Source organism: Drosophila arizonae, chromosome 2 (genome assembly GCF_054131065.1).
Source record: "Drosophila arizonae isolate 15081-1271.41 chromosome 2, UAZ_ARI_1.0, whole genome shotgun sequence".
In the NCBI taxonomy this organism is placed as follows: domain Eukaryota; kingdom Metazoa; phylum Arthropoda; class Insecta; order Diptera; family Drosophilidae; genus Drosophila; species Drosophila arizonae.
In genome coordinates this window covers 25,532,918-25,546,131 of record NC_142922.1, presented here as the reverse complement: position 1 = coordinate 25,546,131, position 13,214 = coordinate 25,532,918, and the positions used below count along the sequence as shown (strand labels likewise).

Here is a 13,214-nt window from a genome sequence, read left to right as displayed (position 1 = left end):
ATGTAGTTGCTAATCTTGTTTAAAATTCAACATTCCTGGCGCAGTGTGCAGCTCACATTCTAACTTCATTTATTCGAGAAATTAAGTGACATGCTTTACTCAGCAAATAAAAAATCTGTTCGTCGATTAAAATCAGTCATGAGTGTGCCAACTAACGTTATTAGCCACAACTGAGTGAGTGGGAATCTAGTTTAAATGCATTGCACCATCGATTGCAGCTAAAAGTGAAACGGACGAGAGTATATATGGATTTTCAAATGTAGAGAAGTGCCACACGAATTTTTGGTTTTACTGATAGGAGTCGAGAATTTCTTTTCAATAATTAAATAAATGTATACTTTCATTTTATTCTTAGTTTGATTATTATTATTTCATTTTAGTAATTATTATTATTATTCAGTTTTAATATTATTTATTTATTATTATTTTTAATATTATTTCTTCATTTGATTTATTTCTATTTATTTCATGTCATATAAGAATATATTAAACACGCCAATAGCATATATAAATTCAATAGCTTTACATCAGCTCTAAATCTGGATTCAACTGACTTAATGACTTATTGCTTTTATACAACAAAGCATTGTTTGAAGGGCAGCGTTTGTCAAGCCTTAAGTGATAGACGCATTCGTAATTTATATTACATATCTGTCAATCAATTAAAATACTTTTCAATTAATACAAATCCGTAAAATACGCGACGCACACCTGCGCCAAACAAACTCAAGACAGGCCGCGACTCACTCAATTTCTATATTCTGCCTCTGCCTCTGCCTCTGCCACTCCCTCTTTCGCTCTCCCTCTATCTCATTCTCCTGCAAAAGCAATCATCCAGCCAACCGCAACAGTTTTCCAATCATTTCTCTATCCCGCGCGTTCGCCTCTTTATTGCTCCACAACCCGAAGGGCAAATGTATTTACCGAGAAGCTTTCTATTCATTTCACACAAGAGGAATCTCTGGATACTTATGCTGGTAAGTAAGCATAAGAAGTTAATTTTCAAATCGCACAGTAAAAGTTAAAGTTAGTTGCCATAAAGTTGAATTTTTCTGGGAAGACTAATTACTGCCTAGTCAGCTGTGATTAACTACGTTTTAACGCCTCTTACTAGATAGATAATTTATAAAGAGAGATACATATATTACCATATATATTGTATATATTATTATATATTAGATTCGCAATGTTTTTCAGTGATTATCATGCTTCGCTATTAAATTGAAGAGTATTTGGCAAGTCGAGTTTACTAATATTCCAAAAATTTGTTTGGTTTAGGTTTTTTCCGACACATTTTTGCAATATTCGCAACATGCTTCGATGTTTGCAGGCAGTTCATGTCGTACTTTTAACTTTTGATTTGTTTCCCGCACACAAAAATATTGCTCGTCTACCGATTAGTTTTTAATTGCGTTCGCCCAGTGACGTCAATAGCTGCCAGGCATTTCAAATATGCCCGTCTGTACATATTTATTATGGCCAAGTACAATGTGTGAAGAAATGATTTTTCAATTTTCTGATTTCTTCTTGATATAGTTTTTGTTTAATGCCATTAATTAAGCAATTTTTGATTTTCTCACACAGCTTAGCTGGGCCATATGCGAACACTTTATCTTCTTCTGCTATTTCCTACTCTTTTTTTTTTGTGAACTATGACCAACAGTGAATTGACTATAGAAAGATTTTACCCAGTCATTGGCAATAACAAAGTGTGGCCTAGGCTGAGTCAATCAACTACTTGGCTCTATTTCTTCAATTGTGGCTTATTAAAGATCTCTCAGTTATATTGCTGTCAGGGCCTTTTGATCTGTCGTGAAGGGTCTTCTGCAGCTTAGTGCTTGCCTCTGACTTGCCCTCAGCGCCGGGCAACAGCAACTTTAACAAGTTCTGTCTGCTGTCAGCGAAAAAGAACAACAAGAATCTGGCAAATCCCACTTGAATGAGACGCCGCGAAGACTTTGAATGCACCACTAGGCGCACAGCTTAACTTTGACCCAGTTGACGCCTTCAGTGCAGCGGCAAAGAGTAAAAGATGACACAGATTTTGTTGACTTCTCGTGCGGCATCGTCGAGAACTTCGACGCTGACTTAGTACATGAATGGCATTTAATTGGACTTTATGTTAGATGCATTCTTCGATGAATTTTCTAAAGTTGTTCAATTGAAATCGTCTGTAAAGTTGTTCCCACGGCGCGAATATAGTTAACACAAATTTAAATTCAATCTATCTCTGTCTCTGTCCCTATCTCTCTCACTCACATATTTAAGTGTGTATGTATGCAAATTTCTTGATTTTTGTTTTTCTCACTTGTATTTATTTACTCTCAGTTAAACAAGAAAAATAAACTAACTGGCCTTATCAGCGGACAACCGCTTTGACAGGAGCTCTGTGGGACAAGCTGTGAGTTTTCTTGAGAAAAATTCAAAAATTATTATGCATTAATAAACAAGGCACGAAGTGGCCACAAACAGCGCAAACTGCACCGAAAACAAATTGTGAAATTTTAGAAGTAGAAAACACAGCAAGCAATACAAACAAACAAACAATTAGCGCGACTGCGAAAAACAGAAAACAAAAATAATACAAAAACATGAAATGCACTGAGTAGCAAAAGCTAACAGCTAGCAGCGCCCTCTAGTGCACGTTTCGCAAGCAGGTCAACTTGTCATAATGATTTACGTTTCGTACCAACTCGCCACTGCTAACGACGACGTCCGCAGCACCTGCACAATTGCAAACACACCCGCACACACACGCAAAGGCACACCAATGCACACTCTGATGCACCGCAACAGCTATACAAATTAATGTTTTTATTAGCATTGCCAGTGTAGCAACTGCTGTGCACAGTGGAACAACGCGAAGTAAATATCGATTTTGTCGTCTCACATTTTTGCTGAAGTATTGTAATTTTTGCCAAGTAATACTCTGATTGGTATCAACAAGCGAGTCGACAACAAACACTGCTAGGTCTTCCTCTCTGCCGTCAAAGGCAAAATAATCTCTAATCAAACTCTGCATTAGTCTGCACTTCTCTTGCAGAGGGAATGAGTCGAGGGGCAACAGTGCGTGGCCCTGGAAAAACCACAAAGTAATTAAGTTCTTTTCTGGATAATGATTTATTTATTTATATTCAGAAACATTACGTATGGGTAGTAAGCTAAAACTGTTTGAGATCATTATCTATAAAAGAGTAATAGAGTAGAGGAATTAAGCAATCGTAATATTACTACTGCAATCACAATACTAGTAGTAGAATAATATTAAAATGACTTTACTACTCCATCTATTAGTATAACTACTGCTCCTTCTACTACTACTACTAGCAATATTAATACTGCTATTATTATTGAAACTATTACTCCTACTAGTAGAAATATTAATATTGCTACGACCACCCCGACTACCACTAATAATATTATTACTGCTACTACTATTAATAATATTACTACTACAACTCCTTCTACTACTACTATAAATAATACTAATAACTAAATTACTAATATTACTACTAAAGCTCCTACTACTGCTGGGAATATTACTACTGCTATTCCTTCCACTACTACTTAACGTTATTACTACTACTATTCCTTCTACTACTACTTAACGTTAGTACTACTAACACTATAACACTACTGCTACTACCATAAATAATGCTGATAACTAAATTACTAATATTACTACTACAGCTCCTACTACTGCTGGGAATATTACTACTACTATTCCTTCCACTACTACTTAACGTTATTACTACTACTAATCCTTTTACTACTACCACTATTGCTACTACTTCTCCTGCTACTATTTTAATATTATATATGCTACTACAACACTACTACTTCTCCCTTACTACTAGTAATATTACTACTACTACAACAAACTACATAAATTTGATTTCTATAGAAGCTGCATAGAAAAAGCATTCAAATATTGCATAGTTCATAGTTCAAAATGAATAGTTAACTTTATGTAGGTCAATGCAATTTTTGTATGCATTTAGCAGCCAATCACCCACTGTAAGTATCAGCAACAAATTCAATGCACGTCGCCGCTGTCGCTGCCGTCCAATTCTTTTGTCAAGTGCAAACGGGCGTATACGTAATATACTATATTTTTGCGTACTGCGCTTGGCAGCTTGTTTCGTCGTAGTTGTAGGTGTAGTTGTTGTTGTAGTTGTTGGTGTATGCCAACACTTGCACAACCGTGACTGCCATTGCCATTGCTGTGGCCAGCCAACCAGCCAACAAATCAAGCGCGCTTATTTTAACAATATGCCCCACAGTTGGGAACTGAAATATTTCTGTTGGCGCTGACCAATTTGGATGTTATAAAAAATACCTTTTGCCATATAATCAAATAAGCGTATGTGTGTGTGTGCGGGTGCATGTGAGTATATAGCAAGGTGTGTCAGCACCTGCCATTGCGGTTTTTCCTATGACGGGTTCAAAGCCATCAAGCGACATTGCCTTGAAATAATAATAATTGTAATAACTGAATTTGAGCACAGGTAATTGAATGTGAAAGGCTTTTTCCACAGCCGCCCACCCACACACACACACACAACTATCCGAATCATGCGAAAAATAAAGCCAGCTGAATGCCGAGATCACAAACGGCTGTTTGAGAGTCTCTGGCTCTCCTTGGGCCACAAATCACTGGAAAACTAACATCTGTGTCGCTGAGGGCCTTTCACTTGGAGCCGTTGCAGCTCGAGTTTCCCGCACAAGGCGACGATTGGCGGTCTCTAAATGGCCGCCCGTTCACTCGGATTGCTTTGGGTGTGTTTGCAGATCATTTGTGGGTCATATGCATAAGCAGCAAGCACAACAGAAACAAGCTGCACGGTCAGCATTACTGCTGCAAAATGCAGGCCAAACACGGCTAATGGGTGCAATCAACTTGGCACAAACTGGTAATGCAATACTTCTTGCCAGTTCAGGTTCGGCTTAAGGCCCTCGGGGCCAAAGCGGAAATAGGAAGCCGCATTAAGTTGGCAGAACAACAACAATGCAATGCAACGTCATAAAAAAAAAAATAAAATAAAATAAATAAAAATAAAAAATTCAGTTCTTATCAACGCTACTCAGGTGCGAACTACAACACTTTGAGGCAACCAAATTTAGGAGAATTATATTCCATACTAGTTGAGATATATTTATATAGCTGTTGCTGCTGTGCAGTTTGAGAAACATTTTAATTTTATTTTTGTTGCCTCATAAATCATTTTTTTACAGCACAAAGAAATTGAAGTCCGACCCTGACTGAATGAATGACATGAATGAATGAATAACTTTTCAATGGAATAAATTGATCGCTTTATACTCTTTTAATAACCAGTCATTAAAAGTTTTATAGCTATAGTTTAATGTCAAATGATTAACCATATTATAAACTAGTTAAGGCTCTATTATTTGACAGGCCAACTTTCTTTACTATGCTGTTGATAAGAGACTCCGAGTTCTGTTATTTACTGACAAATACTCGTAAATTTCCAACAATAATATTTATAGGGTATTCGATAGCCAAACTCAAAACGACTCTTCTATCAATACACATGTATATGATTGCATTTGTGCATGTATTCGTTTTATTTTTAATACGCGCTGCTCCGCGCACTGCACTTGACTCCAATTACTGATTAGTGTTTACGGATTTATGCTCGCTTAAGCAGAAAACAAATACTACGTACATACATATGTGGGTATACCGCATACGATACCCCGACTCCGAAACTCAGCTGTCTGCCCGACTGCTTGTGCGTGCAATATTTCATTGAAGTATTGCGAGAATATAAAATACAACTTTTTCGTCCACGAAAATTATTCTGCCATTAATGCACTTTGTGCAAAAGTTAAAAATAATGGAAGCTGAATGGCCAAGTGTAAGTGACAGACTGCAGGACAATTGCCGTAACTCGTCTGTATAATGGGTCAAAGTCTATGTGGGCTACTGAGTGCCATTGTGGCTGCTGCCGGATAACAATGGGTGAAAGCCAAACCACACGAGATGCGAGCTGAGAGATGCAAGATGCTCGCTCACTGCCAGGCCAGAGAGCAGCGTGTCACCTGCCAGGTGCAATTGGAACTGATATACAAATGTTTTCCACAAGGCATTGAGCGACTTCATTTGTATTGCCAAATGGCCATGTGGTCTGTCAGTCAGTTCGATTGATGGGCGCGTGCTAACGCGATCGTTTGAGTAGCGCATCTGGAGCTTTCACAACACAGCGAGCGAACACAGCAACTCATCAATGTCAATAATAATTATGCGGCACTTGTTGCATGCTGAGACTTACCGTTACGTGAAACATCGAGCTCCACCAGATTTTCAAAGTTTTGTATGTCCGGCGGCAGGCGTCCGATTTCATTGTCACTCAGGCCCAGTTTTCTCAGGCGATTCAATCGGAAGAAATTCTGCAAGAGAGAGAGAGAAAGAAGGAGAATGAGAAACAAAATAAATAGCTGGTTAAGACAACGGCACGACACAATGCAGCTAAAGCCTTTCTCTAGTCTCTTGGCAAACAAAGGCCGCAATCGTTAGGACGTGTTTCTGTTCATCTTCGAGTTCGTTTTCGTGGTCATAAATTTCAAAGAGTTTGTCATTTGTAAACGCCGTGACCCATCCGGCGGGTCCAGCATCCCGAGCTGCTAGAAGTTGCCTATGCTGTTGCTTTCTTTTCGTTCGACATGTCGCCAACAATTCATTTATGAAAATCACGATTTTCCGGGCTCCCCATCAATTTTGACGTTCGATTTACAATAAATTATTTTGGCGCTCCTCGTACTTTCCCAAAGTGAAGGGTCGCGACCGATCACAGCCATAAACATTCGGCTGACCTTCTAGCGATGTGGAGCACACACACACACACCCATCCACACACAGCACAGTCATCTCTCAGCACTTGGAAAAGAAAGCAGCGCCCCCAAGTGGCTGGCTGAGTCAGTGAGTCATAGACCTCAAGGTTAACAGCCGCACCGGGCGGCGTTGCTGCTTTCATTGTGCCAGCGATTTTAATCGGCCATTGTTGGGTCACTCCTCTTACTTCTGCCCCCAAAAAGAACCTACCACACCACAGACAGCAGCAGCAGTCGCATTCGCGAGTCGCGACAATAACAATAATGAAAATAATTCATAGTTGTACTCGTAAAATTTATTAACTTTTTCGCTCGTCTCAAAATACTTCTGGCACTGACAAGTACTGTATGAGTGTGTCGCTGTTGGGGCCGTGACTCGATAAAGTTGATGACCCAGTTCAACGTGCCAGAAAGGTGTAAAAAACAAGCCCTCACTAACTGTCAACTTGCGCGAAAGCTGAACAGTTGTACTCACGCCTCAGAATAAGAATAATAAATGTGAAGCGAGTGGAGTGTCACTTTGTTCTAGGTGAGGTTTTAGCAACAAAGCAAATGATTTATATGCTAACATCAATGGATATAATTTTCTATGAAATTTGTGCAAATAATTACACTAAAAAATTGAAAATAATTTATTCAGTATTTAGTATTTCCTATGCTATTAAGTCAATTCTATTTTCTATTTTGTTAAATCAGAATTTAAATAAAATAAACTGCTTGAATTGAATTGTATTCATGCGCAAATATATTTACATCAAAACATTTTGAACAAAGCATAAATATTTATCACTTGAAACAAAATTTTAATTTTTAATATGATATTTAATAAATATGTATGAATGAATAAATGCTTAGGCTTTATTATCAAAAATACAAATAAAATATATGTATCTAATATAGTGAAAAAAGAGCAATATGCAATTGCAGCTGAAAATATATAATAAATAATAAATTAATATTCTAATGAATAGGCAAATCCGTTGCTATCTAAAATAATAATGTTTTTTTTTTTTTTTTTTTTTTTTAATAAATATTTAATAAAATTTATAAAGAACGATTCAAAATATGCAATTACATTTAAAAATAAATAAACCATGAACAAATAGACCGAATCCAGGCATAAAACGGACATTTGTGAAACGTTGTGCTATTTATGAAGTTTCATCATTATGAATTTACCCAAACGACCCGCACAAAGAAAAAAACACAAGTAAATGCATTTTTTTTTTTTTTTTTTTTTTTTTTTTTTTTTTCTGGTCAGTTTCGCTAAAGGCAGAGTACTTTGACTCTCCCCAATGGCATACGTTTTCCTGTTTAATTTTTTTTTTTTTTTTTTTTTTTTTTTGTCTTTTTGCAAGCGGGCACCTACACTGTCCCAGTTTCTGTTTCCTATTTATAAGAAACGAAAGGCCTTTCAACAAATCATGCGTCAGAAAGTTGTATCTGTCAGGGACAAAAGCTAGCGACGAGCGAAAAATACAGGAAGACAAAACAAAACGAGAGACACAAAAAAAAAAAGACAAGAACAAAAATACAGTCATGCAAATTGCATATGAAATAGGTATGAGAGGGCCTGTGGCTCGTAGACAACAGAGCGGTGCAATAGCCGACAATGCAAAAAATAAAAGCAAAATGCACCCAAAGGAGGACAAGACGTGATGACAATAAAAACGAATGCGAATTGCAAACTTTTAGCCAAGTGCTGCCGGCCCACAAAGACCCACGCCTCCGCCGGCCACCCTCCGCCCACCGCCCGCATAACCAGAGCCCACAGAGTCCACAGCACACGGCCCACGGCCCAGCAGCAGCAGCAGCAGCAGCAGCAGCTTGTTGTATCTATGCGAGTCGCTCTTTTGCATGACCATAAATTACAAGCCGGCCGGCCGGCATTGCTACGTGCCACACGTACATTGCACGAGCATTACCAGTTATGCCAAGGTACTCGCACTACTCATACACACAGACAAAAACAACACACACACATATATAGATCCACTCACTCACTCACTCACTCGCGACTCACGACAAGCATTCACTCAGGCAGCCAACACACTTTTACTATTGTATCTAGTTGGAGCAGGCGCCCAGCAATCGCCAGCCAGCAGCTGGCTGAATAGGTTGTGTGTTGGCCAGGCCAACAAGTTGCGCCAGCTCGCATAGGTTGCAACTCGGCAAAACGTGGCACGCATATGACGTAGGCCCATGACGTCGCACAGCCAGCTACTGAGGCTGCACTCGATGCCTACAAACTAGTTACGAGCCAGGCATTAAATGACATGCATTTAATCCACAAAGCATTCATACGCAAAGTTGACAAAGCAATTAGTTTGGTTTAGCTTGAAATAACATTTTGAAGCCATTTCGCAACAGCCCGACAGCAATTTGAATAGCTTTACATGTGGATGTAGTTTAATTGTATGCCGTATAACGTGTGTGAAGTGCGAGATGTGCTTGATGAGCTGGACTTTAATTTATACTACAACAACGTTTACAAAATGTATGTCAAATCTATTTTTGTTTATTTTGTGTTAGCAGCAACAAATTTTAGTAAAAAAATTAATAATTGATTATCTGTCTACATAGGTTATATTTAAGTTTGCAATTCAGAACCAGAGCATTCAAACATATTTTCGAGCCAGCGCTCAGTGCGCTGAACCATGACATGAATGTAAATACCCACAACACAATACAATAAATACAATGCAAAACAGAACAATACAACAAACGCAGATACTAAATACCCGTACATACATACATTCACACACACTGCACATCCATGCAGTGCGCTTGGTTGATTTCGAGTAATTTTATAATGTATCTGCAAGTGTAATCAGCAGAATGTATCTTGCTGCTTGTACACATATGGACAAACACACACACACACACACACACACATACATACATACACAGAGATGCGTACACACACATCCGTTGCGTTGGTTGGTGGTGTGCATGTTGCAAATGACTGGGCGAGCAGCAAATGCCGAAACAGCGCAGCTCACAGCACACCACAATCACACACATCAGCAACGGAAAACGAGTTCTAGATACGATTCGCTCATATCTTGCAGGACGCATCTACTAAATGCGAAAACCAGCTGAGCTAGAACAGAGCAGAGCTGCGAGACGAGTCACACTTGAAATGGAAAGGCCGCTGGCTGATGCCACTAAACTATGTGCATGCATATGTGTATATCTGCGAGACACGTATGTGTGCTTGCAACTTGGCCAAGTGTCAGCAGTTGCAACATTGCAGACACAGGCACAGATACATGGATACACCAGCTTACGAATACGTTGTCTGTGAATCCGACTCTGTGTGCCATCCCCAGGCTAGGCCAACTCTGCCTGCTGGCCGAAGCTGTGCGCCTGCTCCATTCTGTACATCTTCATTTTCCTAGGCGAACCGCGCAGGCAACGCACCCAAAAGAGCAGCAAATGGCTTCGCCTATTGTTCTTGTTAAAGCTGCTGCAGCCACAAGTTGCAAGTTGCAAGTTGCAAGCTGCACGCAGCACGCAGCATTTGTCATTGCGACAGCTCGGTTTGGTTTGCAAGCAACAACTGACAGCCCAAAGTAATTTGTCTATTATATCGTGTATCTGCTTGTTAGTTGTGCAATTTAGATGAAACAAATCGATAAATTTCCCCACTACTAATTTCTCGCTGAGTGTGTTTCGAGTGCAAGCGGTTTGTTGACGTCAGTTAGTGGATTATTGTTTAACTGCACTCAGCAAATAGAAACGGCCACAAATATTTCCAAAGTATGCGCTCGACTAGCAGATATCTTCAAATTAACAAGGGCAATATAAATATAAACATTGCTTTGTGTGATACAAAAACAAACAACTTTTATTATCGATCAATCAAATTTGCGACAAAGCTACAAGATAAGAAAATCATTGAGACATAAAACCATTTGCCGTTGGAGGGTAAGGCCGCATATATATATATATAAATATGTATACATAAATCTAAGAAAAGATACGATTAAGAACTAATCTATTTATGTATAGCACATACCGATATAAATATAATACGAGCACACCTCAAACTAGAGACGAAAATATTTTAAATATAAACAACTATTTCTAAATAAAAAAGATTTTATTGCTATCAATAAAAAAGCAACGCTTAAGATCGCCGAATCGTAAATAAATGTTTACAAAAAGCTTTAAAAAAATAATACGAATAAAATAAATAAATACTTCATATACTTAATATTTAAAAGTAATTGAAGCTCAATTTTAAATATAAAAAAATTAATAATTATCAAGATTTTTTATTTATCTTATAAATATATATATAATAAATCAGAAATTAATAAAATTATTTTGAACAAATTATTGAAGAGGCAACGAATTGTAAATTATATATACAAAATTCGGAACTACAAACATTTTAGTAATTTGATTCATTAATATTTTACATATTAGGAACGATCAATTAAGCCCTATATGGTACATTTGTATTTACAGGGTATAACATTTAATTGAAATAGCTTGAGAACATTTATTGTATGTCTGTTTATGGAACCGGTTTTGAGCGACTCGACAGCTCTAAAGAATTTATATAAGCAAGCCGTTGAGTGCGCTGCTAGTAAAAATAAATAAAAAGCAAGCTAACTGTGACCCATTGCAAAAGCCAAATAGATAAAATCCACTTCGAATTTCGGCCACAACATAAAGCAGAACTATCGGCCACTATGAGACACTATCAATCGGGCCAGCTTACAGCTAAGTTTCATTTGCTTGTGGGCTTAGCTAGACTTGTAGAGAGAGAGACGGAGTCAGAGACAGAGACAGAGGCCAGAGTACGACGACGCCATTTTAAATGATATTTAGTTGTTGTTTTCATGGCTGCGCTGCTGCTAAATGATGTCATTGCCGACGCTTTGGTATTGTGTTCCAATAGCCAGACAAACAGACAAACAGCCGGTTAAGTTCTCTCAGAAACAAAAACAAAAACACGAAAAAAAAAATAACGCACCTGCAATAACAACGGCGCGACGTTTCGAATTGCAAAAGACAAGCGGGAAGGCGCTCAGGTTTTTGTAGGTTTTTGTACCTGGAGACCAGACCCCAAGGCAGCGGCAGGCGATAAGACCCGATTACTTGATATCTTATCGGCGGGCGTGACTAATTGGCAGTCAACGAAAAGAGCGCTGAATGGGGGCGACGTAATGGGGGTACGCCCCAGCGAGGTGGACAACCCAATTCTATACTCAAGTGAAAATGTTAAAAATTTCAATGAAAGTCACTTGAGGTAGGTTCCGCCCGCAAGCCACAAATGAAATTCCGCCAATTGCAAAATACCACAGAACATTTCGCATTCAAATGCCACTTGACACATACGAAATAATTGCCTATAATAACTCGTGAGAGCAATTAATTATGTACATTTTACTCGCTCTCAGACTTCTGTTACTAAAATAATTACGTTTTAATTGTAATTAGATATAAAAATAAAATTGTTTATAGCTACCATGAGGGCAAAGTTAGCAAATACAAGTTTATATGGCATGTAATTCCAGCCAGTCTTAAAGATAGCAATTTCCTACTATCGACAGATAAGTGTGGTAAAAGCGATAGCAGCTAACGATCATTAAATGGATTTGCTAACTTTAACTCCAAAGCCAAAACCACAAATATTCTTATATATGTAAGTAGTAGCTGAAGTATAAAATAAAATTTTAAAAATATTTAAATATTGCTCAATTTGAAATGCGTAACTACTGCTCAACTGCTCATCAGAAAAGTTTATTTGAACTGTAATTCCAACAGTTTTTCACCAGTCTTCAAATTGTCAGGAATTTCCTACTATCGAATTATAACAAAGCAAAAGCGATAGCTGCTATCTATGATGCTTTCGTATATTCAATGAATTTGCTAAATTTAGCGCTGATGTGAAAGGCCAAAAACCCAACAATTGAAAATACTTTTTTTTTTTTTGTATTTGTGTTTTCTTTTCAATCTGTCTAAGCAATTACCAAATTGACTATAGTTGAAGATACAAAAAAGAATTTAAACAAATATTTAAATGCATAGTTGGTCGATTCGAAGAGCTAAAGTGCTGAACTGCTCATCTCCAGCTGGCAAAAGCGACAAGCGACGTGAATAGACCTCAAGATTGCGGCAGATTGTCGTCGAGTTAGTGGCAATACAATTGAAGCACAGATTGCTGTCGTTGATGTTGTTTATTGTCGCTATGACAACGCGGAAATTGTCTGCCGCACTCAAAGACCTAAAGGGTTGATGGCCGATCAAAGCTTCTAGTATCAGCAGCAGCAGCAGCAGCAGCCAGCAATAGTAGCAGCAGCAGCAGCAGCAGCAAACAGCAACAACGCCAATAGCACATCCGA

General features: G+C 38.2%; 1 protein-coding gene across 16 annotated transcripts in view; it reads right to left on the bottom strand.

Annotated features, from left to right (window-relative positions):
* Positions 1 to 13,214, bottom strand: part of scrib (scribble planar cell polarity protein) — a 73,205-nt gene that overhangs the window by 55,682 nt on the left and 4,309 nt on the right. For all 16 annotated transcript variants that reach the window (XR_016268592.1, XM_089462300.1, XM_089462298.1 and 13 more), the window contains exon 3: positions 6,297 to 6,414. Coding sequence is in view for 15 of the 16 variants with exons in the window: in XM_089462300.1 (XP_089318426.1) it covers positions 6,297 to 6,414 (118 nt within the window). In the remaining variant the exon portion in view is untranslated. The remainder of the gene's footprint in view (positions 1 to 6,296; positions 6,415 to 13,214) is intronic.